We start from the raw sequence: 25,133 nt of genomic DNA, 5'->3' as shown, positions 1-25,133 counted from the left end.
TATAACATAGACACAGACACACACACACACATACACACACACTCACACACACACACTCACACAAACACACACAAACACACACTGACACACACACACACACACACACACACACACATACACACAAACACATGCCTGCCACTGCTATTCATCCCCCTAAGAGAGTGTGTCAGAGGCCCGTTGACGTGTCACAGTGTGCAGGTCTTTCACATGTCTCCTTTGGGAGACTCCCTGCTGGGTGACGCCCTGCCCTCCAGAGCAGTAATGAGCACTGGACATGAAGGGCCTCATACACACACACACACACACACACACACACACACACACACACACACACACACACACACACACACACACACACACACACACACACACACACAGAGAGATGCCACACTGCATTAGGCCAACTCCGGCAAAATATCCGGCATGTCTCACTGGAGCATATGATATGTGACACACACACACAGAGAGAGAGACACGCACACACACACATACACAGACAGGCTATGTGTGCTATAGCGTAGGGAGAGTTATGAAGCCTGCCTCCCAGTCTTATGTGGCTATTCAATTTCAATTTCACAAAAAGCTGTGCTTTCCCAGACATAGCCCTGTCCCAATCAAGTATAAACAGAGACAATTCACTAGGGGGAGTATGTAATTTGAAAGATGGCGGATCTGTAGCTTGAAGTCTTGCCCTGTATCAAGAAGATTGTTTTGCCTCACCTGAACGCTCTGTTAATTTCCACCGTTGCATTTCGACCGTTGCTATAGAAATCACTTTGCGTAATTGACCATTCCAGCCATGTACTTTTAAGGTCTGTTTTACCATTGTATGTGGAATTAAGAGTCTCTTGATCTTGTTTGCCTGAAATAGCTGCCTGTGTTGCCAAAATGACAAGAGTGGCAAGACTTGCCTATAATGACTTTGGTATGACCTACCCTATCTCAAAGCTATGACTGAGCCAACGCACACTTACATGAACACACAAGGGGTGGTACACACATACACACAAAGATTGATTTGCACACAAACACAAGGATGGAGGCTCACACACACAAACACATGTTCGCAATAAGGCTTGGGAGGGACACTTTTGAAATCAAATAGGTTTGAGATTATTTGCTCCACTGTAAAAGTGCAACAAGTAATGTTACTATTTTAATTACTTCATCAATGTAATCTAACTTATTACATTTGATTACTTTTTGATTGGCAGATGAGAGGTGGTGCAAATTCAAACAAGATAACCAAATAAAAACAATGCTCACAAATTCCAGCACACTCCGCCAAATAAATGTATCCTAGACTTTGAAAAGGTGCAAAGTGACGGAATATGTCATATTTTTACATGTAGGCTTCAAAGCTTTTTTACTGAAAAGAATATATTCAGACGTTACTTACTTGTATTCACTAACAATTTGTTTATTAACTGTAATTTAATAAAAAATTGTATTCTCCATAACTGTAACGGTTAACATTCATTTTGTAATTACATTGCATTACTCTGTTAAATGTGACTAATTACTTCCCAACCCTGCTCACACACACACACACACACACACACACACACACACACTCACACACACACACACACACACACACACACACACACACACACACACACACACACACAGACACGCTCTCAGCCTTAGGTCTCAGTATGGTGCATCTTCAAACTGTGCATCTTGATTCTGCCAGTGACGGAAGAACCTTTGAAAACTTGCCATAGACACACACACACGCACACACACCAAGGATCTCGGCTACCACAGGCAGATACCAAAGTGGAAAATCTTTCAGATCTTTACTTGCCACAAGGGGTAGTACTGTTAGAATGTGACTCTTAGGCCCAATTTACACACAGGTTTTCGCGATGTCGGCGACATCTGCGCGACATCTGCACGTAGATGTCGGGGCGCATTTACACACACCGCAGGAAGTTTCTCAGTTTGCCTCTGTTGATAGCGATGTTGCCTAGCGACACTGTCTGTAATATTCCTTACAGATGTCGGGTCGCGTTTACACGCACTTTGAAGATGTCGGGGACTCCCGATGGGCTGTCGGGCGAATGGTACGGGGCTGTCGGCTGAAATTCGGCCGACATCGGCACACCGACAGTTACATTTGCGTTTAGACGCTGAAAAAAGCTGTCGGTGTACAGGCTGTGCCGACATCGCGAAAACCTGTGTGTAAATTGGGCCTTACTTTCACTTTTTTTCAAATAGGAGCTCTTAGATCTTTATGATTATTGCATACAAGTTTTTTTTTTATGATAGTTTTTTGAGGTGGTGTTTTTTTGTGTGCGTGTGTGTGCTTTGCGTACGTCATAATCTATCTATAAATCCAGGAATCTGTGTGTGTGGGTGTGTGTGTGTCAGTGTCAGTCTGTCTAGGGCGTATCTCCCTGACGGTAGATACGTTAGTTATGATATTTTGCAAGTAGCTTACGCATGTCATGAACCTGTGCATCCTTGATTTTGAAGATTTTTGAATTTATAGTTTGCGAGATATTTGTATTTTACCGTTTCCCATAGGAAACAATGGGTTATCGTTTCCCGTCCCGTCGGCACTATGGGTAGTGACGTCACAATCAAACAATATACGCGTAGTAACTATCCTGCCTTCACTCAAAGTTCAGAATACCGTTGGATAGAGGAGGTGAGGTCCCCATTCAAATTCTTCTTGGTGAACAGATACAGACTTTTGCTCAGGTAATCTTAAGACAGTGATTGATTTGATCTATTCGTTTATTTTTAAGCTTCTTTATATTAAGTTTCAAAGTAATGTAGCTTACGCATGTCATGAACCTGTGCATCCTTGATTTTGAAGATTTTTTAATTCATAGTTCACGAGATATTTGTATTTTACCGTTTGCCGTAGCCTACGGTGCAAACCCATGTCACCGTTGTAGCGGTGTAGTACTCCACTCTTGCGTTGTGATTTTGATTGGCACCCAGCCTTTTATTCATACACTCTGACAGGTTTAATGAACACAGAGCAAAGGCGATCACAAACAGTATCTTCCGAATGACAGCCTCCAGCCAGGGTAAATGCAGACTGAGGTTTATAATATTGCAATAATGAGAAAACAAAGTACAAACGAATTACAACAGATACATCGGGACACTTTTTTGTGAATGATGTCATAGTCATAGAACAGTCGTCGTCATAGATGTTACCCCCTACGGGCACTGCACTAGTCTATCTATAAATCCAGAAATCTCTGTGTGTGGGTGTGTGTGTCAGTCTGTCTAGGGCGTATCTCCCTGATGGTAGATACGTTAGTTATGAGATTTCTCATGTAGCTTACGCATGTCATGAACCTGTGCATCCTTGATTTTGAAGATTTTTGAATTTATAGTTTGCAAGATATTTGTATTTTACTGTTTCCCGTAGCCACTAATGGGTTATCGTTTCCCGTCCCCTCGGCACTATGGGTAGTGACGTCACAATCAAACAATATACGCGTAGTAACTATCCTGCCTTCACTCAAAGTTCAGAATACCGTTGGATACGATAAGGAGGAACAGATACAGACTTTTGCTCAGGTAATCTTAAGACAGTGATTGATTTGATCTATTCGTTTATTTTTAAGCTTCTTTATATTAAGTTTCAAAGTAATGTAGCTTACACATGTCAAGAACCTGTGCATCCTTGATTTTGAAGATTTTTGAATTCATAGTTCGCGAGATATTTGTATTTTACCGTTTGCCGTACAGTGCAAACCCATCACCGTTGTAGTGGTGTAGTACTCCACTCTTGCGTTGTGATTTTGATTGGCACCCAGCCTTTTATTCATACACTCTGACAGGTTTAATGAACACAGAGCAAAGGCGATCACAAACAGTATCTTTCGAATGACAGCCTCTCCCAGCCAGGGTAAATGCAGACTGAGGTTTATAATATTGCAAAAATGAGAAAACAAAGTACAAACGAATTACAACAGATACATCGGGACACTTTTTTGTGAATGATGTCATAGTCATAGAACAGTCGTCGTCATAGATGTTACCCCCTACGGGCACTGCACTAGTGTTCTATAATTTGAAGAACATTTGTTTTTTGGGAGTATCCCTCTAGGACTCGCACAACGAAAAGTGAAGAGGAGAAGTATGAGACATCACGAAATGGGCACAGCTGTGAATGATCACAAAGCACTGAAGAACAAACAGCACCCCTCCACGAAGCATCGGTGTGGATCACGCTTCCCTCTCTAAAGCTGCTGCCACCAAAAACAGGCTTTGTAAGGCTCACTGGAGGGTATAATTTCACAACGAATGCAATCAGCTTGATTGCTGTCCATAGAATGAGGCCTTAAGAGGTCTGCTGAGCGTGCAAACACACACAGGCAGCCAGCTGACGAGAGCAAAGAAGAAAATCCATAATTATATCACCAAGGAGGCCCTTGGTTGGAGTCCCCCGAGCCACAGTTGCCTCCTGATTCATTAGAGGGAGGACTGCACAGTCAAAGACACTTATCGCTAGAGGATCGTGCTCCTTACATCCGCCTCTGTCATTAGGGAGAGGAGAGGAGGAACGCAGGTGGAGATGGGGCTGAATCTGTCTCTCTGTGACGTTGGATTATGATCAGTGCAACTCTGCTCTGATTTTCACCAATAAATCTTATTTCAGGTGCAACTCTGTGATGGAGGCTACCACAGGAAACATTATCCACATGGCTGGAATAACAATGGAGCCAGTTAAGATAAATTGTGTTTAGGGTGGTTCATTATGGTTGCAATAGGTACATTTAGATGACGAGGCATTTCTACCTCTTTCACTCATGTTGGATTGTCAGTTTATGCTGTTAGAATGACACATGAGGCTGCCAAAAAAAAAAGGAATCTGGGCATTTTCCAAACAACACAGGATAATATTGAAACAGACAGCTGCATTGAAACATGGTTAACCTTCACCATTACCATGTGGAAGTCCCCAAAACATGCAATCTCTTTGAGACTTTATTGAAGCAATTACGGCACAGATACAAGGCAGGTCTCTGAAAAGGACCACACTCCAGTTTTTACCTGCTGTGTTCAACCCAGATGAAGAGTCCAGACACAGCAGCTAAGATCGATAAGACATGTTATGTTTGCATATGTTTGTCTGGACTTCTTTAAATTGTCATGTCTGTGAGCCACCTGAGGTGGAATATCTGTATTGGATATTTCACAATTCTTGTTCTGTTTTTTATATATATTTTTATGTATGATATAGTGTGTACATATTTATTTATTTATTTATAGGTTAACATATAAAAATGTATGTTTTAAATGACCTACCTCATGACCATTTCTAATGGAAACATGCTATTTAGCATGCAGATCTATAATGCAAGTATTCTACACAACAAGTGTGATTCCTTCATGTTTTTTACCGACTGTTTCTGTATGGGATTGTAAATTAATTATAACAATCAATTAAATGGTGCAGCACATGAACGCTGTGATAGGCTACACAAAATAAAGACACAGCATGACACTGCAAGTCACTTGTTCTCTGTCATACACAATACACACTTCTAAAAACCGCTTTCTCCAAACTAGTTGAGTAGATCAGTTATCTAATATTCTTAAATATTCTTTTATCTGTTCATCTCTAAAACACTTCTACTCAATGTGTAAGAATTAGGCTACATGTATAAACTTGCATTTCCTTTTCTTGCCTAAAGTCCAACAGAACAGATGTCTAGTAATTATTCATATCCACTTCTCAGTTTGGCTTTGGCATCAGTCTGTGTGCGTAAGTTTGCTTGAGATGCATGGCACTGACTCCCAGCAATCAGTGAGGAAAGACAAGTCTAAAGCCCAGAGAAGTCAAATCTTGAGGTAATCTCAAAGCAGGAAAGGATGCAAAACCTACTTTTAACCCCACTATGGATTTCTAAAGAACCGATTTTTTTTTCACTTTCTTCACAGAGGGTTGCAAATGAGGAAATTGCTATTAAACCTTCTCACATGTAAACATTTGTCTTCCTTTTAAGAGCATGCATATTCCAGAAGTTCTAGAAAATATTTCACTCAAATATAACATAGGCCTACTTATTATTATTTATTTTTTTTAGTTTAACCATATAAACATTGATGTAAAATCCGTAGTACCTATGACACTAATGAATGGATTCACATCTCACACTTGTCTTGTACTGGTCACCTGTCAGCTAAGTGATCTGGGTACTGCTAATGTCAGCAGCTGCAAAGAGTCCGCTTCTACCTGTTACATCTGAAGCTCGGTTCAGGTTTACCTGGACACTAACTGAAGGTTCAGATGAGGGTTCCCGAAGCAGGCCGATTCAAACACAAACACCGGCCAGCTTTCAGCTGGTGTTAATCATTACTCTGCAATAGATAAAAGAGGGCTACCGAGGGAGAACGCTGCGTTGCTATTCATCACATAGAGCTAAAGCGTTCACGCACAGCAGCCGACGGGTCTTTGATTGCGCGCCACCGGGACGCTGTAAATCTCTTCCCCACCTGCACGGACATCATGGCCAGCGTCACATCAGAGGCTTCCAGCTGTTTTTTTTTTATTTCCCCAAGCCTCACAGAGTGAGCCAGAGGAATGAGGGCGCTGACTACTGTACTACATACCCGCAGAGGGAGGCGAAGATTAACAAAAATCTTTCCCATGGGGGCCTGCTAAAGCCCAGCGCCCGGTCCCCATATCTGAAATACTTCTAATACAAACACACACTACAGAAATTGCACAATAAACCGTGTTTTCATTGTTAAGCAAACATTCAAAAGACGGACCATACACATCATGCGCAACAACTGATCCTTCACTAAAGTCATACACTTGCATTAAATAACTGAGAATAAGCCCCCTACAACTGTGAACATTTAACCATATTTGGAAGTTTGACAATGACTAGAATCTGTAACTAACAACACCAAACGAAATAGAAAATATAGTCTGTTTGATTTTGTGTGGTTCAAATTGTTCATTGAACCAAGGTTTATGTGACCGTTGTAAATAGCCAGCAAGTTGAAGAAATCCAAAAATAGTTATTTCACCAGCCTATTACCAAAATTAAAATACAATATCAAAACAAATGTATGAATCATGTCGATTAAGTTGGATAAAGCCCTCTTTTATTTCCATTGTCTATACATTTGCCAGCTGTCTGTCCTATACAATAGAAATGCCTCTCTGTAGTTAACATCACATTGACTGTGTGGTCGAGAGTTTTCAACTGTTGAGGTGTTTGGTTAGGCTTTTGGACAGTGATGTTTCCTCCGAAGTTTGTTTTACGCTCATGGCAACTGTATTTTATACTGCTTTAAGTACGTGGCATGTTTCAGACCTGTTGCTATGAAATGTTAGTCCGACTGCTACAGCTCAAATGGGTTTGCAACTTTATAGACCATCCACACCTCGTGTCCGTCATCAACCTGCTGATGGAGGAAGATGCACGACAAAACAGGACAACAAAAGACGAGTAGCACTGTGTGGGATCTTTGCCGAGGTACAGTCGCAAAACAATGAGGATGAGTTGACATTACCAGCTTTGCATGGGTCCTTGTAGTTGATTGTGTCTGCAGTTTCTGCGGGGTCAACATAGTAACTCGTCTCCACCTCCACTGCAATCGTCAGTAACAGACGAAGGCTTGATAGCAGAATTAACCACCTCCTTAGCGGACCCATGTTTCTGGGACGGGGTGAGTGGATGTGTCAAACTAAAATTTCTCAGGCAACGGAGAAGTAGAATTGGGGGAGGACTTAGTAGGAATGAGAACTTAGGGGAGGGCGGGTTTTACAACTGAGCGTTGCCTCTCCGTGTCTTTATTCGGGGGCAGTGATTCGCTCACATACCCGGGACTCGGGCCAACAACAGAGCATAGCTTGCAAACTTAGCAGAGGGAAGGTCGTCCACGTTGATTTAGGAATATATAGGCTATCCGCCGGCTTCCCCTCTGAAAAAGTTCGCCTCAGAAATATTTCCTACAACAATCCGGTTACATGGAAGCACAGTTGCCTACCGACAGAGCAACAATACCCGTTTCACCCGTCTCGGGCCACACGCTTGGATCAGTGTTTTGTGAGCCGCTACCACATGGTGGTTGGATTGCAAAGCAAAAGCCTAAAGGTCGATTTGTACAAAACATGATGGTCCATAAAGTCAAGCTATCTGCATTACCTCTCAGAGAAATGTGCATAAGTGTACCTTAAAGGCACCCAGTGCAAAATGGAAATATTCTGGATAAGACAATCTTTAAGATATTGACATTTACTTCACCATATTTTTGGGCGTTAAAAAGAGCGCTAAAACTAGCTGCAAGAGCGTAGCCCTTTATTTATTGGTGGTGTCAAGCTAAAAAGGCACCAGATGCCTAAAAGAGCCCGGGTGATGTAATGTTGACTTTCGAACGACTCTTGAGTGACAGTTGCTCTGCCAACGCCAATACGTCACCCGGTCTCTTTTTGGCAGTCGAAAGCCACCAGCTTTTAGTTTCAGTTTGTTTATTTGATGAAGAGGGACAGTGTACATTAATAAGCTACTTGTTAACCTAAACTATGAAGTATTTCGTGGTGACCGGGTTACGTAATGCTAACGTTGGCATAGTAAATGTCACTCAAGAGGCGTTCGTGTCCACTTATTAGTTTAAGTCTCAAGAGTCGTTCGAAAGCCATCAGCTACTTTTTAATCGCTTAATATTGTGCCTAAACGGACACTACGCATCTGGACACTTTTTAGCTATCAGTCAGAGAGTCTCAAGTGTTGTTTTGAAAGCCATCAGGTACTTTTTACCCGCTTAATATTGGCTGCCGGTCTTTTGTAAGTAAGCACACATCAACAGGTTTTGCCGCTAGCATCTATATTGCTAATAGCAATTCCTCCTTTTGTGCGACAATATTAAACGACTAAAAAGTAGCTGATGGCTTTCGAACAACTCTTGAGACTCTCTGACTGATAGCCAAAAAGTGTCGGGCACATAGTGTCCGTTTAGGCACAATATTAAGCGACTAAAAAGTTTTAGCTACACCTGCCTGCTGGTATTCTGTAAGTTAGCAAAGTCCGCTAGCATATCAAAGCTAGCAATCCCCTGTTGTTCTTTAGTAAAATGTTGTGCAACCAATGCCCTGTTTTGTTCAAATGTAATTGTGGGTGCCGTCAGATATGTCTAAAAATCACAACACATTAAGGACTTTCTTCATTTAAGCACAACAACAGATGAATAGCTTCAAGCTAACAAGATAGCTCGTTACACTAGCAGGAGCTAGCTGATGGAATGTGCTTACTTTGATACTGTAATAAACTAGCGAATCAACAACTTTCCTACCAAAGTCAAACATCAAGCACATGGCTGTTTTGGTTGGTTTATTGTAGGTCAAATACAAGCAAGCTGGTCTCAGGTAGCGAAGTTCAATGCAAGATGCTCTGAAGTAAATCGCGTTATGAGGAATAAAAGAGACCGGGTGACGTATTGGCGTTGTCATAGCAACTGTCACTCAAGAGTCGTTCGAAGGTCAACATTACATCACCCCGGCTCTTTTAGGCATCCGGTGCCTGTTAAGCTTGACAGCGGCAGGATTCCAGTCAATGGAAAAATGGCCCCTTCCCACCGGCGATTGTTGTTGTTTACGATTTTCTATCAGTTCTCACCACACAATGACGTCTCATCTTTATGAGTTATTGAAACTTACTACGTGTAAAAAAGACTAGAAATTGAATGTTTATTTTTCGAGTCTCAAGCCTATAAAGTTGCACTGGGTGCCTTTAAAAGCAATGGGAATAATGAGGAATCATTGCCTGGAGCAAAGTCTGAAGCTAAGTTAACACCTTGCCAATGTAAATACTGTAGTGGCCAAATCTAAGTATTAAACTTATTTCACAATCAGAAGTCAGACAAAGGACGCGTTGTTCAAAATAGATTTACTGCAGTAAGTTAAGCCACAGTAAAGAGATGAATACCCTGTTACATCTGCCCGTAACATCCGCGCCAAGATATTTAAACCAACATTAAGCACCACCCATCTTGCTTGGCTGACCCAGCCAGCCAATTAAACATGACCTCCTAATCTGACCCCAAACAATCAAAAGGTGTCCCTGGCACCTAATACCACACCCATTTCCTAGGTAAACCCCGTTTTTGACATCGTATTGTGTGTGTGTGTGTGTTAATAACCCCTGAAACTACTGAAATTAATTATCTTACTCAAATGAATTATCTTACTCAAATGAATTATCTTACATTACCTCGTACTCATTAAAATATTCCAACAATACAATGGGGTTTTATCAGCCTGACGATGTCATACTCATAATTTCAGTCAGAATATGATTCTGATCCTGCTCCATTGAGCTGTGATTATGGGGCGTGTTTTTAACGAACCAGGGAAAAAAATGCCTCTTCGCTCAATTGGATACCTTGAACCAATCAGAGCAACGTAGTATGACCATCTGATACAATAAACTTTTACCTGATCCCGTAGGAAGGACGGCAAAAACATCTTTTCAATCGACAAATGCCTTAATCGCGTTTCTCTGTTCCTCTTTCAAAATGAATGCGCCGTCAATATCTGTGAGATATGCTTGCTCACGTTACTTATTAGCAGTGAGGCTAGCTAGCTACTATGTGTTTCAATGGATTTTTTGTCTAAGCGTTAGCAATAACCTTGCAATAATGGTCTAGAGAGCTTTAGTTAAGACAAACAATACTCTGCAACATTCGTGTTGCACATACACAACTAACCGAGTCAATGTAGACATTAAAAAAGTCATGTAGATAGCTTAATTCACATAAAATATTTCCTACTAACAGGCTCCCGAGATGCCGCCATCTTGGTACTATTTCAAATCTACGGTTAATTCAACTCAAGCGTTGGTTGATCATCTGTCCATCATCGTATAAAGCCCACCCTGACAAATTCATTGGTGAGATCGTTTTGCTGAAAACTGATATTGTCTCCCCAATTGAGCAGCGCCAGACCGAACTTCCCAGAACAAACATTTTGTGGGCGGGGTTCGGGCTGGTATCCAGGCTAGGGTTTTATTCCACCAGGAGGTATTTGAAGTAAACTATCTGATAAGAATTTTTTGTGAAGCAACTTTAAACTAGGCCTATACATGATCATGAAATATTCTCTATGGAGAGATGAAAGCACACAGAGACAGCATTACAGCATTACATCTTTCATGCTCTACAGCAGGGGTGCCCAAATTCTTTCTTGTCAGGGGCCAAATATTAATCGGAGTGGAGGGCCGCGGGCCAAAACCAGAGTTTCATGTTAGGTCATGTCCCATTATATTGAAATGTATTGCATATGTGTACCCAATTAACATTACCTTTAATGTACATACCTGCAAACTCCGAAGGGCTAAAAAAAGGTGACAAACCAAGCCCCTGTAGGGGGGTCTGGGGGTATCCCCCCCAGATTTTTTTGTTATTTTAACATGTAAATTAAGCATTCTGGTATACTCCAAGACGAAAATAATGGGGAAAGATAACATTTGCTTCAGGTAAAAAAAGAAATATTTATTAACATATCATACTAATTTTATGTAATCTATTAGTATACACAGGGAAGATAGGTAGGGGACTTCTATAATGGCCAAAATGTAAGTTTGTGGCCAATCAACTAACAGCAAGTTAAAGGCTAATAAACATGATTGCAGGCAACAAGAGTGACTGCTGATGTTTCGATGGAAATACTCCCATTATTTTCTATTTGTATCCGTCAAAAGAGAAAGATATAACAGTTACGTGTAAGCTGTGCCGTGGAAACAAGCGCCGTGACAGCACTTGACTCCAAAGGCTACCTCCACAAACATTTGTTAAGCTAACACGAGCAGGTGAAACTTGTAGCAAGAGAGCGTCATGCCTTGACCTCAACTGAAGGACAGACTGCCCCAACTCAGATAGAGAGAGAGAGAGAGCTTGCACATTGACTACTGGTTGATTTCATATTTCATATCAACATTCTTTACACAAACATAAGTAAGGTACTTACAGTTGGCAGTTGCTAAACTCGTGTTGACATGTGTGAATTTGAACTCATGAATATGAACTTGTTCTACCTTTTCCCATTATAGGCCTACATGTAAGTTGAGAAGACTATAACATCAGCTAGATAACTAGCTATCATTTCATGCAAACGGAGCTCTTCCATTTAAATCGTTTAAGGTTAAGGTAAAAGCTAGCTAGTTAGCTAGCATAGCAACAAGATAACCATAGATATGGATCTGTATTGACAAAAGGTCAATAGCGCCCCCCTTGACCCATCTGAAACAATGTTAAAACTGTGGCCAAGCAGTGAACTGCAACCAGTCTTAGTTAAATATGACGTTGAAACAGAGACCCTGTTAAAAATGGGTTAAAATGCTGTCTAACGAATGACGTTCTAACTATAATTCTGACCGGAGCGCGGGCCAAAATAAATCCAGCGCGTGCCACATTTGGCCCGCGGGCCCCAAATTGGGCAGCCCTGCTCTTATCAATTCAGCCTTTTCTTCCAGTCATGTTATCCTCTAGGCACCACCTCGCTCTCGCCTAGCCTTTGGGGATGAGTTTCCAGATATGTCATGCTGTGCCATCTCCACTACCATCTCGGGAACTACATTACACCTCTGTGGAGTAGCCTACACACCTTGCCAATGTAAATTTAAAAAAAATCACCTGAGGTGAAAAGCTATGAAGTTAACTCTTAAATCTCATAAAACCTGCTTTTTATTTTTGTGAGGTAATTTTAAACTAAACCTTCAGTAATATTTTCTCTTGAGAGATAAAAGCACACGGAAACAGCATTTGATGTGTAAAAACATGAAAACTTTAGCTTTAATATTTTACTACAGTTAACACATAGCTTTTGAAGTACCACAATTTTCACTGTAAACAGCAGTTTAAACTCACAGAATGGACAGAATGGCAGGGACTTACACGCAGACTCAATGTACAGTGCAAGGTTAGACAAAGATGCTAATATAAGAGGAAAACTACACCATTACACATAACACACAGACTAAATGGCAACAGAATTAAACAGCACAACACGGCCACATTCTAAATTTGAACAATAATTACAGAAGTAACAGAATCACGGGAACTACACTGAACATCAAGTACATTCAGAGAAGTGCAGCAACATTCTGGACTGCTACAGTATGATCAAACTTTTCTGTAGAGTAGCCTACATTCTTTCCCTCAGGTAAACTCAGAGGGTTTCTCTCTGCAGGAGTCACCATCATTACAATCAGAAGAGACATCACTACGTACAACACAAGTTTGGTCAAGAATACATTCCTTTGGCTTGCTGCATCAATTCAACAACTGTCTACACAAGAGTGCAGAGAACGACAAAAAAGCAAACAACTCCAATAAAAATATTGACAAAGGAACAAAAACATCACCTGAGCAATAAAAGTCATTACCAAATATCATGCAAGCAGCTGAGCTCTCCTAATAGCATGAGATGTTAAGATCCTTGTGTTAGTATGTAGGGAGCTAAACCAAACAGCTTACAGGTGTGGCCAGTCAGAGTGTGTGAGCCAGGGACGTGCAGTCATAGGAGGCAGGGGAGACAGAGCCTCACCTGTCATTTTGAAAAGTAAAAAAAAAAAATATTAAATTTTTTTTTTTTTTTTTGTATAATAATCATATATATGTATGTATTATAAAATAAATGTTCATATTTCTCTAGTTATCTGTGTTACGAGTGTCATTTCTGCATGATTCCGATCATTTCGAGCATTTTTATGATCAAAATCGCTGAATTTGAGCATTTCCGGTTCCCAGTGATCAGCCAATGAACATTGGACGTGCGGTCAAGGGAGGCAGATGCATTGCAGTCTATGGGCAGGGTAGGCAGTGCCTCCCCTAGGATTGCGAAATCACTCCAAACTGGGTTTTACGCATGCGTGCGCAAGCGTAGAACCTTTTGAGTTGAGCTGAAAACGCATTGAAAAATATTGCAAGGGAGGCACGCACTACCACGGATTCAAGAAGGGTGGCGAGCGAGAGGGCACTTGTTGGGTATATAAGCTGACGTTGGATTTTCTTCTTCACTTCTCTACTTGAGTTTGACAGCGAAAATGGAAGATTGCATTGCTAACCTGAGGCATGTTGAATTAACTAAGAACGTTTAAGTATTTGAAGTTAACACAGTAGTATTACACATTTGCATTGGAGTATTTCACGTTTCCCAACGGGACTACATATTCATGCGCAACACGAACCTAAAGAAGCTAAAGGCTGTTGATGCAGGAAAGTTGCCTTGAAGTTGTGAGCAGACTAGGTAGGTGCTAATCCTGAGCTAAACTAGCCACTGACTGCATTCACTCAAGAAGAGGACAACGGATTTCCACTGATCTATACTGATAATCGTGAGTGGATTAATTTTGTTTCACCTCAAACTGACGGTTATGAGCTCCAACGAAAGTGCACCAACTTTAAATTATACTGGCCAGTAGAACATTTTGGTATTGTGTGCTATGTATGCGGTAACAGTTTACATGTTAATATGTTGTGTAAATAAATATGGAATTGTTTTTTCGAAGCTGTCCGAGTTGGTTAAATGGTCATTTAAATTAGCATCCCACCACCGTAGTTATATTTTCTCCAGACAAAATGAAATGAGCCATATCATTGGTGGGAGGGCTACATACACTAGCTTGCATCTATTAATATCTTATTAATAACTCATCATAATACAATAAAAAACAATCGTTTGAAAATAATGGTATTAGACAATAGAACAACGTTTTTTCAGTTCTGATCAGATGACAATTTTCAAACCATAGACATATATACATGTATATATACATTATATATATAGTTTAAACTAGAGCTCAAAATGACGTAATCACTTCCGGTTTCTGTGCCTCACCAGCTCCGAACCTCACTGCACGTCCCTGGTGTGAGCACTTAAACTGCTCACTAATTAAGACCCTCCTCATTATGGCAGCAACATTCTGGCATGCTACAGTATGATCGAACATTTCTGTAGAGTAGCCTACATTCTTTCCCTCAGGTAAACTCAGAGGTTTTCTCTCTGCAGGCGTCACCATTATTACAATCAGGAGAGACATCACTATGTACAACACAAGTTTGGTCAAGAATACATTCCTTTGGCTTGCTGCATCAATTCAACAACTGTCTACACAAGAGTGCAGAGAACGACAAAAAAAGCAAACAACTCCAATACAAATATTGACAAAGGAACAAAAACATCACCTGAGCAATAAAAGTCTTTACCAAATATCATGCAAGCAGCTGAGCTCTCCTAATAATAGCATGAGATTTTAAGATCCTTGTGTTAGTATGTAGGGAGCTAAACCAAACAGCTTACAGGTGTGGCCGGTCAGAGTATGTGAGCACTTAAACTGCTCACTAATTAAGACCCTCCGACTCACATTGCTGCGTTGATGCGTCAGGGTTAACGCATCCCCATTCACTTTGCATGGGGTGACATCATCCTTTGCCGAACTGAATTGTGGCTCCGTTTGGTTCGCGTGCGTTGCGTTTCATGCTTTGCTCGCGACAAGAGTTGAAGAAGGTTCAACTTTTCAACAGGCAATGCATGCGTCAGCCAATCATATTGCCTTTCATGCATAACTGACAGCACAGGCACTAGCCAATCATATCCCGTATATGCCCACGTCTACAGAGCGGCAAACTCAAAAAAAAAAAAACATGGCTGCCAAACTCCGTAGATGGTCGTATTTGTACCTACAAGTTGGTTGTTTGACTTTTTTTTGGTTAGATTTTTTAAAAGTTACCGAGAAATAGACACTGTACAATGTAAAAACCCCTTTATTGTAACTGAGAAATACGTATCATAGGATTTGCGAGGTGTCTGAGCACACTGTCTAATGATGGGTTAGGGTTAGCATGCTACTACTCACAGGGTAAAAGCTTACTAATGACGTGATTGGTTTGTTGACCTGTCAATCTCACTATAACGTCTCCGTTATCAACAGAACCCCATGCGCCAAACTCCTCCTCCACCGTCCGTTGCATCAACGCAACAATGTGAGTCGGGCGTTATGGCATGGGTGGGGTACAATATCCCCTTCCAGGATACCAACATGAATTAGGGTATTCTTGCAGAGCCAAAATATGGACTAAAAGTGCATTGAAAGTGAATGCCTACCAAACCACCCCACTACCCGGCAGCGGGTTGGGGGTATTCCAAGTATGTGGTTAGTGACTAACCTGGGTAAATTAACTTAGAGTAAGTGGTAAACCTCCTAATAGAAGAGCCAAATGACTAAATTCTTCTAGCGCTCTTCTATAAGGAGGTTTACCATTTACTCGGAGTTACCTAATCCACATTTTTAACTAAACCACATACTTGGAGCACCCGTATGGCTACGCCTGGATAAGGGGTACGATTGGGTATGAAAGTAGTTCAGGGTAGTGTTCAGATGGGGCTCTGATCGGGCCTGCACCCCTTGGGGAAAGGAACCCAGACTAGGCTTAAAGGGAAACTTCAGGAGTTTAAAACCTGGGCCCTACTCTAGCCTTTTTTAAGCCTTATTCTTAAACCTGGATCTACATTTTACAGAAATCCATCCAGTATTAAGTTGAAATGCTAAAACTGGCAACCACAAAAAGGTAATACATCACAATTTTATGGAGCAAGCAGGCACTTCAAAGTAAACCATTTCTGTTATCTACTGACAGGCTTGTAAATTATTATTATAAGGGTCAAACAACATGCAAAGGATCCCTACGGAAATACACCTGTGTCTGTTTACCCCAATAACTTTACAAAAATGTATATTCTACAGTTTCTTTACAGTCCGTGTTTTACAGCCTCGATCATCCGGTCTCTCACTTAGTACCACATTCAGTGCCTGAAGTTGATTGGCTTACCGTGGGGTGCTGAAGTGGACACATTTAAAGAAGTGAGTGCCCACTCCAACTCCACTGGGTTGGCCAATTGAGGACAGGCACTGAATGAGGGGCTACGTCAGAGAATGAGGGGCTACGTCAGAGACCTAAACATAGGGCCCAGGTTGAAAAGTCCCTTTAAGGGTTAACGTTTCTCTTGGAGGAGACAGGCTTGGATACAAACACAGCAGTCCCCTGGCAAGGGACATAAATAATCCTGATATCAAAGGCATGAGCCTCATCCCCTGAAGGGGTTGCTCTCTCTGAATGTCTCCCCCTCTCTTCACCCAGACCCTCAGACTATTTCCATCTCACCCACTGGACAAACACTCTACACTTCGCCTTTGATTAGTAAATCATTTGGCAAAGGATAGGGCCTAACCACGCACATGCTCAGTTTCACTGTATATGGGTGTCCAGAAACATTGTAATGCAATAGTAAGTCCATCTTTACCACTTTAGCATCATCCATACGCCAAGGAATGTTCGAGAGTCTGAAAAGCTGAACTTGGTAAACCTGGATATGGCAGGTCTGACTGAGAAAGAGATACTATGATATTTCATTTTTCAATGTTTGTTTTTCAAATGTGAGTGTTGATGTGATATAGGAAATAAACATGGGGTGTTGTGTAGGCACAAGGCTATTGACAATTAAAAGGTACAAATAGTCTTACAGGTGCTAGCAATGACTCATTCTCGAGCACTCGCAGTGTGTAGGCAACCCCCATGAGTCAGCTGAAATGTCAGAGGGAAAAATTTAGAAGATATGCAGCACATTATCATAAAGGTGTGTATTTGGTGTCATCTTATAATTAGAAGCTGTCAGGCATATGCCCTCACACAATACTGCTGTGATGGCAATGACAGCTCCATCTCGGAAGGACGTTGTTTAGTGGCAACTGCATTATGGGGCACTGCTAAATTATGGCGTACCAAATGACAAATACTATTTTTTGTAGATATTCTTGCCATCTTTCCTGTGGACAAAATCCATTTGGTGGACAGTATGGAGTGGGCAACGACAGTGGAGCTAAGCTTTGTGTAAATAATAGCCTACTTCATAACACCAAAGACAACTGACGTGTACGTAAGGGAAAATATGTAGTTTGCCAGTCATTCTTGAAAAACAAAATCCCGACAGGACAAACAGGACCTAGACACCCAGCAGATGAAAGGAATGACTGGTGGACTATACATTATCCTGCTTATTATACAGTTGTTTGCCAAAACAATAAACAAACATGAACATAAATGACAAAAGCCATGAATATGTTTTGTTTATGAATTTGCTGCTGTTTTGTGGCTTTCGCTGAGAAAAAAAATGGTTCTTCACGCAAATAGGATTTTTTTTCAGGTGTTCCATAACAGCATATTACTTGCTGACTAAGTTACAATGAATTGCTGTTACAAAAAGTGAAATCAGTCACCATTTTTGAGCCTTCTGGAGGTGTTGTGGGCCTACATCTGATTGTTGTGGGCCTTAACACTGATGAAGGAAGGCGCCCATTTTACAACCCAAGTAAAATGTTCAGAAAAGCATATTTGTTGTTGTTAAGTTGAGTATTATTTAGCATCAGTAGGATGGTTGTAGTGCACCCTGTTGTTATAATACTTAGGCTAGGTTGTTGGGCATGAATATCATGTGACAGTAAGAGGTTATGCTGCTGTGGGAAGTCCCCATTCAATATCACAAGGAATTTAACATCTTTTCCTGCTGGATAACAATAATATGAGGACATTTCAGTGATTAAACACCAGATCATATCATCTTATCTTATAAGCGGAGCAACATAACGTTGTGTGTAAAGGTTTAGGCACCATTGGGTACAAGTCACAAGTCACTGTTTACAAGTCATAATTACAAGCCACAATGACTGTTTTTTAAGGTAAAAAGTAGCTTGAGATATATAAGTAACATTTGAAGAAAAGCTGCATTTGAATGTCTGTTTTCTACCGGGGTTCTATTTGCTCCTTATAACTTTTACCAAGGGATGACAAACAAATAGTTAAATTAATAAATAACACAAAGAATAAATAATACCGTTAACAACAGGCCTATTAAGTTAAGTGATGATTCACCACATGTAACCACCATGAGACCCTTTTTGCCTTTTTTCACCACTAATTGGTACTTTAGGACTTCTGGATAGTTTTAGCGTCATCTATGTTTATCTGGATCCTAACAGGAACATACCGTATTTTTTGTCAGATTTCAGGATCTGACTCCATAACCACTGCCACCACGAGTTGCTGCTTACAAGCCTAGGCATATTTGACATCAAAGGTTTTCTTTATCACGGCTTTGCTGCTTTCAATATACCCAGCTTTGCACCGGCTGAGATGAATGTCTTTTTCCAATCTACTCCTCAGCATCCGTCCCAGCAGCTCTGTGCAGTGGGACGACTTGCATGTCACTAGTTGGAGCTTGATGTGTTCTGGACTGCCTGTCTGTGCTGACTGCTTTGAAGAAGTGACATCACACCTGAGCTAGGTACTGAAGCACCTCTGTGTGGCGTCAGAGTGGGATAGACAGGTGTGTGGGTTCAGAGTGGGATAGACAGGTGTTATGGGTCAGAGTGGGATAGACAGGTGTGTGGGTTCAGAGTGGGATAGACAGGTGTTATGGGTCAGAGTGGGATAGACAGGTGTGTGGGTTCAGAGTGGGATAGACAGGTGTGTGGGTTCAGAGTGGGATAGACAGGTGTGTGGGGTCAGAGTGGGATAGACAGGTGTGTGGGTTCAGAGTGGGATAGACAGGTGTGTGGGGTCAGAGTGGGATAGACAGGTGTTATGGGTCAGAGTGGGATAGACAGGTGTGTGGGGTCAGAGTGGGATAGACACCCCTATAGGACAGGGGCATCACCAGAGGAGGACAGGGGCATCACCAGAGGAGGGGTGGCTTGTCCCTGTGCTAGTGCCCCCTGGTGGCCGATCACTCCACCCATGCACCAATCACTCGGTTGTTCAGCCCCACCCGGTTTAAGTCCTGCAGCTGGATGCCAATGGGCGTGTGCTGGGAGACCCCGGCGGAGTAGGGGACATTCTTTGAGCCCTCGTGGGACACCTTGTTGGGGGGAGGCAGGATGAAGCGAGCGGGGTGCACAACCACCCCCAGGTCAGTGCAGGAGCGGCAGGCCACGGCGGCCTGGAAACCACGGCGGAAGTTCTCATTGAAGAAGCCGTAGATGATGGGGTTGATACCGCTGTTGGAAAAGGCCAGCAAGTGAGCCACTGGGAAGAGGTAGTTGCTGAGGAAGTCAATCTGCTGGCGGTCAAAGTCCTGGTAGTCGGCCAGCAGCCAGAGGGTCCACAGCGGCAGCCAGGACACCATGAAGAGCACGGCCACCATGATGAGCATCTTGATGACCTTGACGCGTCTCCGTGAGCGCATCCGCCGCGTCTCGGCCAGCCCCGTCTGATGCAGCTTGATGGAGAGCTTTGCGGCGATGCAGCCGTACATGACGCTGATGAGTACCAGCGGTGCCAGGTACACGTGCACGAAGATAACAGTGGTGTAGACTCGGCGCATCTCCGGTTGCGGCCAGTCCTCGTAGCACACGAACAGCGGGTAGGTATGGTTACCCTGCTCCATGTAGGCATTGTTGTAGTGCATTACGGTCAGTGTGGTGGCCGAAGGAAAGATTATGGCAAAGGCCAGTAGCCAGATGAATAGAATGGCGAAGAGAGCGGTGACAGGGCGCATACGGTGTCTGAAAGGGTACACAATACCCATGAACCTGCAGAAGGGGCACAGAAAGCACATTTATACAGACGGTCAAAGCCCTAAGACATTAAAGGTAAAGTCCTTGATTGCAATCCATCACACTTTAAGTGGAATTCAGCTAAATTCTCCTCTAGCTGTCCGTCCAATGTGTGCAAACAAAAAAATGCAGGTGTTTGTACACTGTCCTGGCTCTGTACCAAACACAGTGGCTCATACACTCTTCTTTCCGATCAACAGTTTGCTTCTGCAGCAAAGAAGGGAGGGGTATAATTTCAGTGGCTAGTCACCTCAGATATCCACAACCATTCGCCAGAATCAAGGAATGTGCCTTTGACTTAGATGATTATGACCACAAAGTAATCTATATACATTCAAACTGTTGCCTTACGGTCACATGACATCCCTTCAGATATTCCTAAATGTGCCTAAGAGGGCCTTTAGGTGGTGCTGTGAAGACACACATATGGGGCTACAGCTCAAAGAAGGAGAGCAGTGTATTCAGAGGAGTTCCTGTTGGGAAAGAAATGTAGTCTGAGGAAGTACTCTGATGATGACACCCAGTTAATGTGATAATATAGATGTTGGTTTCAGTTGCAGCTGTTACTTCTAATCAACTGGCTCTGCAGCTGTAACCCATTTACATTACAGACCATAGTTACTCTAATCCTTTCACTAATGTTTCATTAGTAAAGAATTCAAAGTCCCTTGTCTGAAAGCCAAACCATCAAAATGCTCAGACAGATACCACATATGGAAGTGTTTGCAATAATGGCATATAAACTATACTTTGCATGTGATTATGTTTACAAATGAATGGCCCAGATGCATACATTCAACCAGGAAACATGGTCTTTTAAGACACTTTCCCCCCAATCTTTTGCATAACTAAATGTAGTCATTTGTGCGACTGTCAGGCATAATTTTCTCCTTGCCTATGAACAGTCCCTCCAGTGTGAATCAGTGTTCTTGCCCGGGTTTACTGCGACTAAAAGTGTCAACATTTGCTTCCGAAAGTCTCAAACCTTGCTGTGATTTTGATTTAAAAAAAGCAATCGCAAATAATTTAATGACTCCTTTTTCTTGCTGAAAGTATTGTGGTACTTATTAGCATCTCGCAATTGCGGTGAATTCTTGAATTTGCACGAATGTACAAAAAAAAATCGCGAACGATTGATGGATGCATTGTTTCTCTGCAGTGTCTGAAACAATATCTTGCAAGAAAATACTGACATAACAGATCCATTTCCTTTAAGCCACGCATGTGCAATTTGTTATATTAGCTGCATTTAATGTTTATGTTGCCTGTGTGCTGGGAGAAACTCCTTCAGTTGCAGGCGGAGATAATACAAAAAAAAACATACCTGTCAACTGCTATAGCCACCAGCGTGAAAACGGAGGCTGAGACAGACATCCCCTGAATCAAGCTGCTCATGGTGCATGTCATCTGGTCAAACGGCCAGCCTGTATTTGGAGAGAGATGTTCAAACGACAGCATTGTCAGGACACATACTTCACCTTGCACACTATAGGCACAGGGCCAATCAAGCGATTTAATCGACAAATTGGTGACAGAGGTCAATCATGGGAGGTGAGGTGCTCACCTGAAATGAGGCTGTCAATCAAAGTGGTAGGTACACAGAACACTCCAACGAGTAGATCGCTGATGGCCAAGTTTAAAATGAACAGGTTGGTCACGGAGCGCATTTTGCGGTTACGGAGTACAACAAGGCAGACAAGTCCATTGCCGCCAACACAAAGAAGAAGTACAAGAATATAAGACAGGATGTAACTCAGAGCCATAGCTGTTGAATGTCGATAATAGGGCAAGATTGTGCGGTTGTCCATTGCCATGTCTGTGGTATTATTAAAAGTAGATCCATCTAACAAGGCCATTTTCTGTACGTAGACCCTGTAAAAATAAACAAGTTTTTTTGTAGAATAATATTGGTATTTAAGAAACAGGGTTTAACAAAAGCTTAAAAGCCGTTTACCGAAAATAACAAATTCGTACGTAACGCTTTGTAATCACCTACATTCTCTAACATTAATAGCTGTAATTTAAATACATATTGTTTTCTAAATAACTGTAACCGATTATAATCACATTTATTTTATAATTTAGGCACATAACTCAGTTTAATGTAACTAGTTACTGCCCAACCCTAAAATCTCTGACTCCACACTCCTGTGTCTCAAAGGCAAATAAAACACTTATTATCAGAGAGGATTAATGGCTGCCTTAGCCTTCTGACGGCGATTTTTTTTATAAAACATTCAACAAATAATTTAATATAAGATACAAATAATTGTTATAATTAATTTGTATCTTACCTTTGTGTGTGACTCTCACCACTCACGCGCAGAAATAATTGTCACTATCCCGCGTATGTGTCCTTTCAAACAGATGAATCGAACTTGCAAAAATAGTTCCTGCCTGTTGCGCGTTGTTCTAAACACTTCCCCTCTGAGCCATCCCAGGCAGTGTGTGTTGGAACAGATTTAACGATCTTTATGATCACAGATGCCTCTTCAAAAGAGACGCAAACTTGATGAGCACTGGGAACTTCAGCCATTCCGTTGCGCTGTGTGAAAATATTGGGGGGGAAATCTAGTGGTTTTCCTCCTAGGCTGTCTTCAAGATCAATGGAAAGCATAGCATCGAAGGAGAAGCTGCCTCTCTCGGTGTCGTGAAGAATCTGGTTTTCCACGAAGTGGCGGTAGCGCTCAAGAGGTACAGTAGCCAACGTTTGTCTGTGCTACTCATTCTCTATCTCACTCAGTCACTTACTTACTTGCTTTCTCTCTCTCTCTCTCTCTCTCTCTCTCTATCTGTCTCTTTCTCTCTCGCACACACACACACACACACACAAACACACACACACTCACACACAAACACACACTTACACTCGCGCGCACACACACACACATACACTCGCACGCGCGCACACACACACATACCCTGCCACCTCCCCTCCCCTGTGCGTGAGCTAGATTTGGAGAGGGAGTAACTATCTGCTGCAAATTCACAGTCCGCCCCTCAGCACAGCTGGGCTGTTGTGATGGGACAGCGTTCAGTGGGAGCAGGCTTCCCAGGTGTCCAAAGCTGCCACTGCTGCAAGCTTACCGTAATTCTGCCCTGAACTAACACCGCACCAGAGAGAAGGAAAAACTTTTTGTTTTGTCTTATCCCTTCTTCGTCCTCAGTTGTGGGAGGTTATCCAAACCTGAAGCCGTGCTACTGGGCTGTTTTTACGCGCCGAACTGGAAGGATGTCAGTCGTCTGGTTCGACAGGGCCAGATGTGTGTTGGACCTGTGTGTTCTGGTAGCCGTGCTGGCGTCAGGCTGCGCGGGTCAGTACCTGGAGCAGAGGGAGCCCGGCTCATCCTGTTACGGGGGATTTGATCTCTACTTCGTCTTGGACAAGTGAGTGTCAAGCCTGCATGCCTCCATTTACCGGTAGGACAGGCAAGCCTGGGCTGTGGAGCTGTTTAGTTGATTTAAAGGAGACTCGTAGTTCAGCTGAGACCACACAGGGACAGATGGATGGATGTCTCTGAACTGCCCTGTGCATTGAGGTCCGCTTTGCATTGATTAGAAGTTCTCTAGACACAGGGGTAGGAGGTGTGTGTGTGTGGGTGGGTGTGCGGGCGAGGGGCTGGAGGGTTAATGTCAATTGTAAAATTTGGAAAAATGTTGTCCTCATTTTGTATAGTTAATGCTCAATAAGCATATATATTTATATAAAGAGAAGTGCTCTAGACCGAGTACCTTGAGGGTAACAGGTCAGTAGATCTGCCACTCAGGGGTTTTCAGTTGGCTTTGATGAGCCAGACAGATGTGAGGACAATCAAAGCAAACAGAGTTACTAGAAGCTTGGGTGTGCCACTGTCTTTACATTTACAGTCACACATTCCCTAGACTCTTCTCTTCTCTTCTCTTCTCTTCTCTTCTCTTCTCTTCTCTTCTCTTCTCTTCTCTTCTCTTCTCTTCTCTTCTCTTCTCTTCTCTTCTCTTCTCTTCTCTTCTCTTCTCTGCTCATTCCGTCTCTTCTCTTTTCTTTCTCAGTCACCAAAATCTTGTTTGTGCCTGTATGTTCATGTCATATATTCCCTGAAAACGTATTCTATTTTGTTCTCTTGAGCTATGCTTTATTGATACTGTCTAGTCTATTTCACCGCAGAATGACTGTTGTGGGTTAAGCTATTGATGCTTAAGCTTTAGGCCTTGTTTTTGACATTTACACATTTGACCTATAAAATGTGATGACTGATGACGTCTTCATGTCCAAAACTATAAATTCAAAGGATTAAGGAGGCACCAAAAAAAAACAGACACAAATTGTGGTGAGAGTTAGTTAATTGCGCTTGTTTTTATTAGTCAGTTGAAGCGTATGGGAACACTTACCATAAAATGCCCACGCAGCTGCGAGAGAGTGGAAATATGGTCAACTTCACATTAGTGTATTATGCAATACAGAACGGCTCAATAACAGCCAAGAGTTTTCCCTGCAATAACAAAGAAGCATCCAAAAGTATGATCACTTTAATATTACACAAGCACTCAGGTCTGTGACGC

General features: G+C 42.2%; 3 protein-coding genes across 3 annotated transcripts in view; 1 reads left to right on the top strand and 2 right to left on the bottom strand.

Moving 5' to 3' along the window:
* Positions 1–7,645, bottom strand: part of bmp1b (bone morphogenetic protein 1b) — a gene marked incomplete at its 5' end in the record, with an annotated part of 47,309 nt that extends 39,664 nt beyond the window's left edge. Inside the window, one exon of the mRNA XM_080847387.1 lies at positions 7,504–7,645. Within this exon, the coding sequence (XP_080703513.1) occupies positions 7,504–7,645 (142 nt within the window). The remainder of the gene's footprint in view (positions 1–7,503) is intronic.
* A 12,120-nt stretch (positions 7,646–19,765) lies between these two features.
* npffr1l1 (neuropeptide FF receptor 1 like 1) lies at positions 19,766–23,020 on the bottom strand (the record flags this gene model as incomplete). Its single annotated transcript, XM_080847390.1, has 4 exons — positions 22,889–23,020; positions 22,159–22,466; positions 21,919–22,018; positions 19,766–20,570 (listed from the first exon to the last, which is right to left on the bottom strand). Exons 2-4 carry the CDS (start codon positions 22,448–22,450, stop codon positions 19,766–19,768), a joined length of 1,197 nt encoding a protein of 398 aa, XP_080703516.1. The 5' UTR covers positions 22,451–22,466; positions 22,889–23,020.
* Positions 23,021–23,665: 645 nt separating this feature from the next.
* antxr1b (ANTXR cell adhesion molecule 1b) overlaps positions 23,666–25,133 on the top strand; it is a 42,162-nt gene continuing 40,694 nt past the window's right edge. Inside the window, exon 1 of the mRNA XM_080847389.1 lies at positions 23,666–23,981. Coding sequence (XP_080703515.1) covers positions 23,827–23,981 — 155 coding nt within the window. The 5' untranslated portion in view covers positions 23,666–23,826. The remainder of the gene's footprint in view (positions 23,982–25,133) is intronic.

Source organism: Sprattus sprattus (genome assembly GCF_963457725.1).
Source record: "Sprattus sprattus genome assembly, chromosome: 11".
Taxonomy (NCBI): domain Eukaryota; kingdom Metazoa; phylum Chordata; class Actinopteri; order Clupeiformes; family Clupeidae; genus Sprattus; species Sprattus sprattus.
This window is presented reverse-complemented; position numbering and strand designations above follow the sequence as displayed.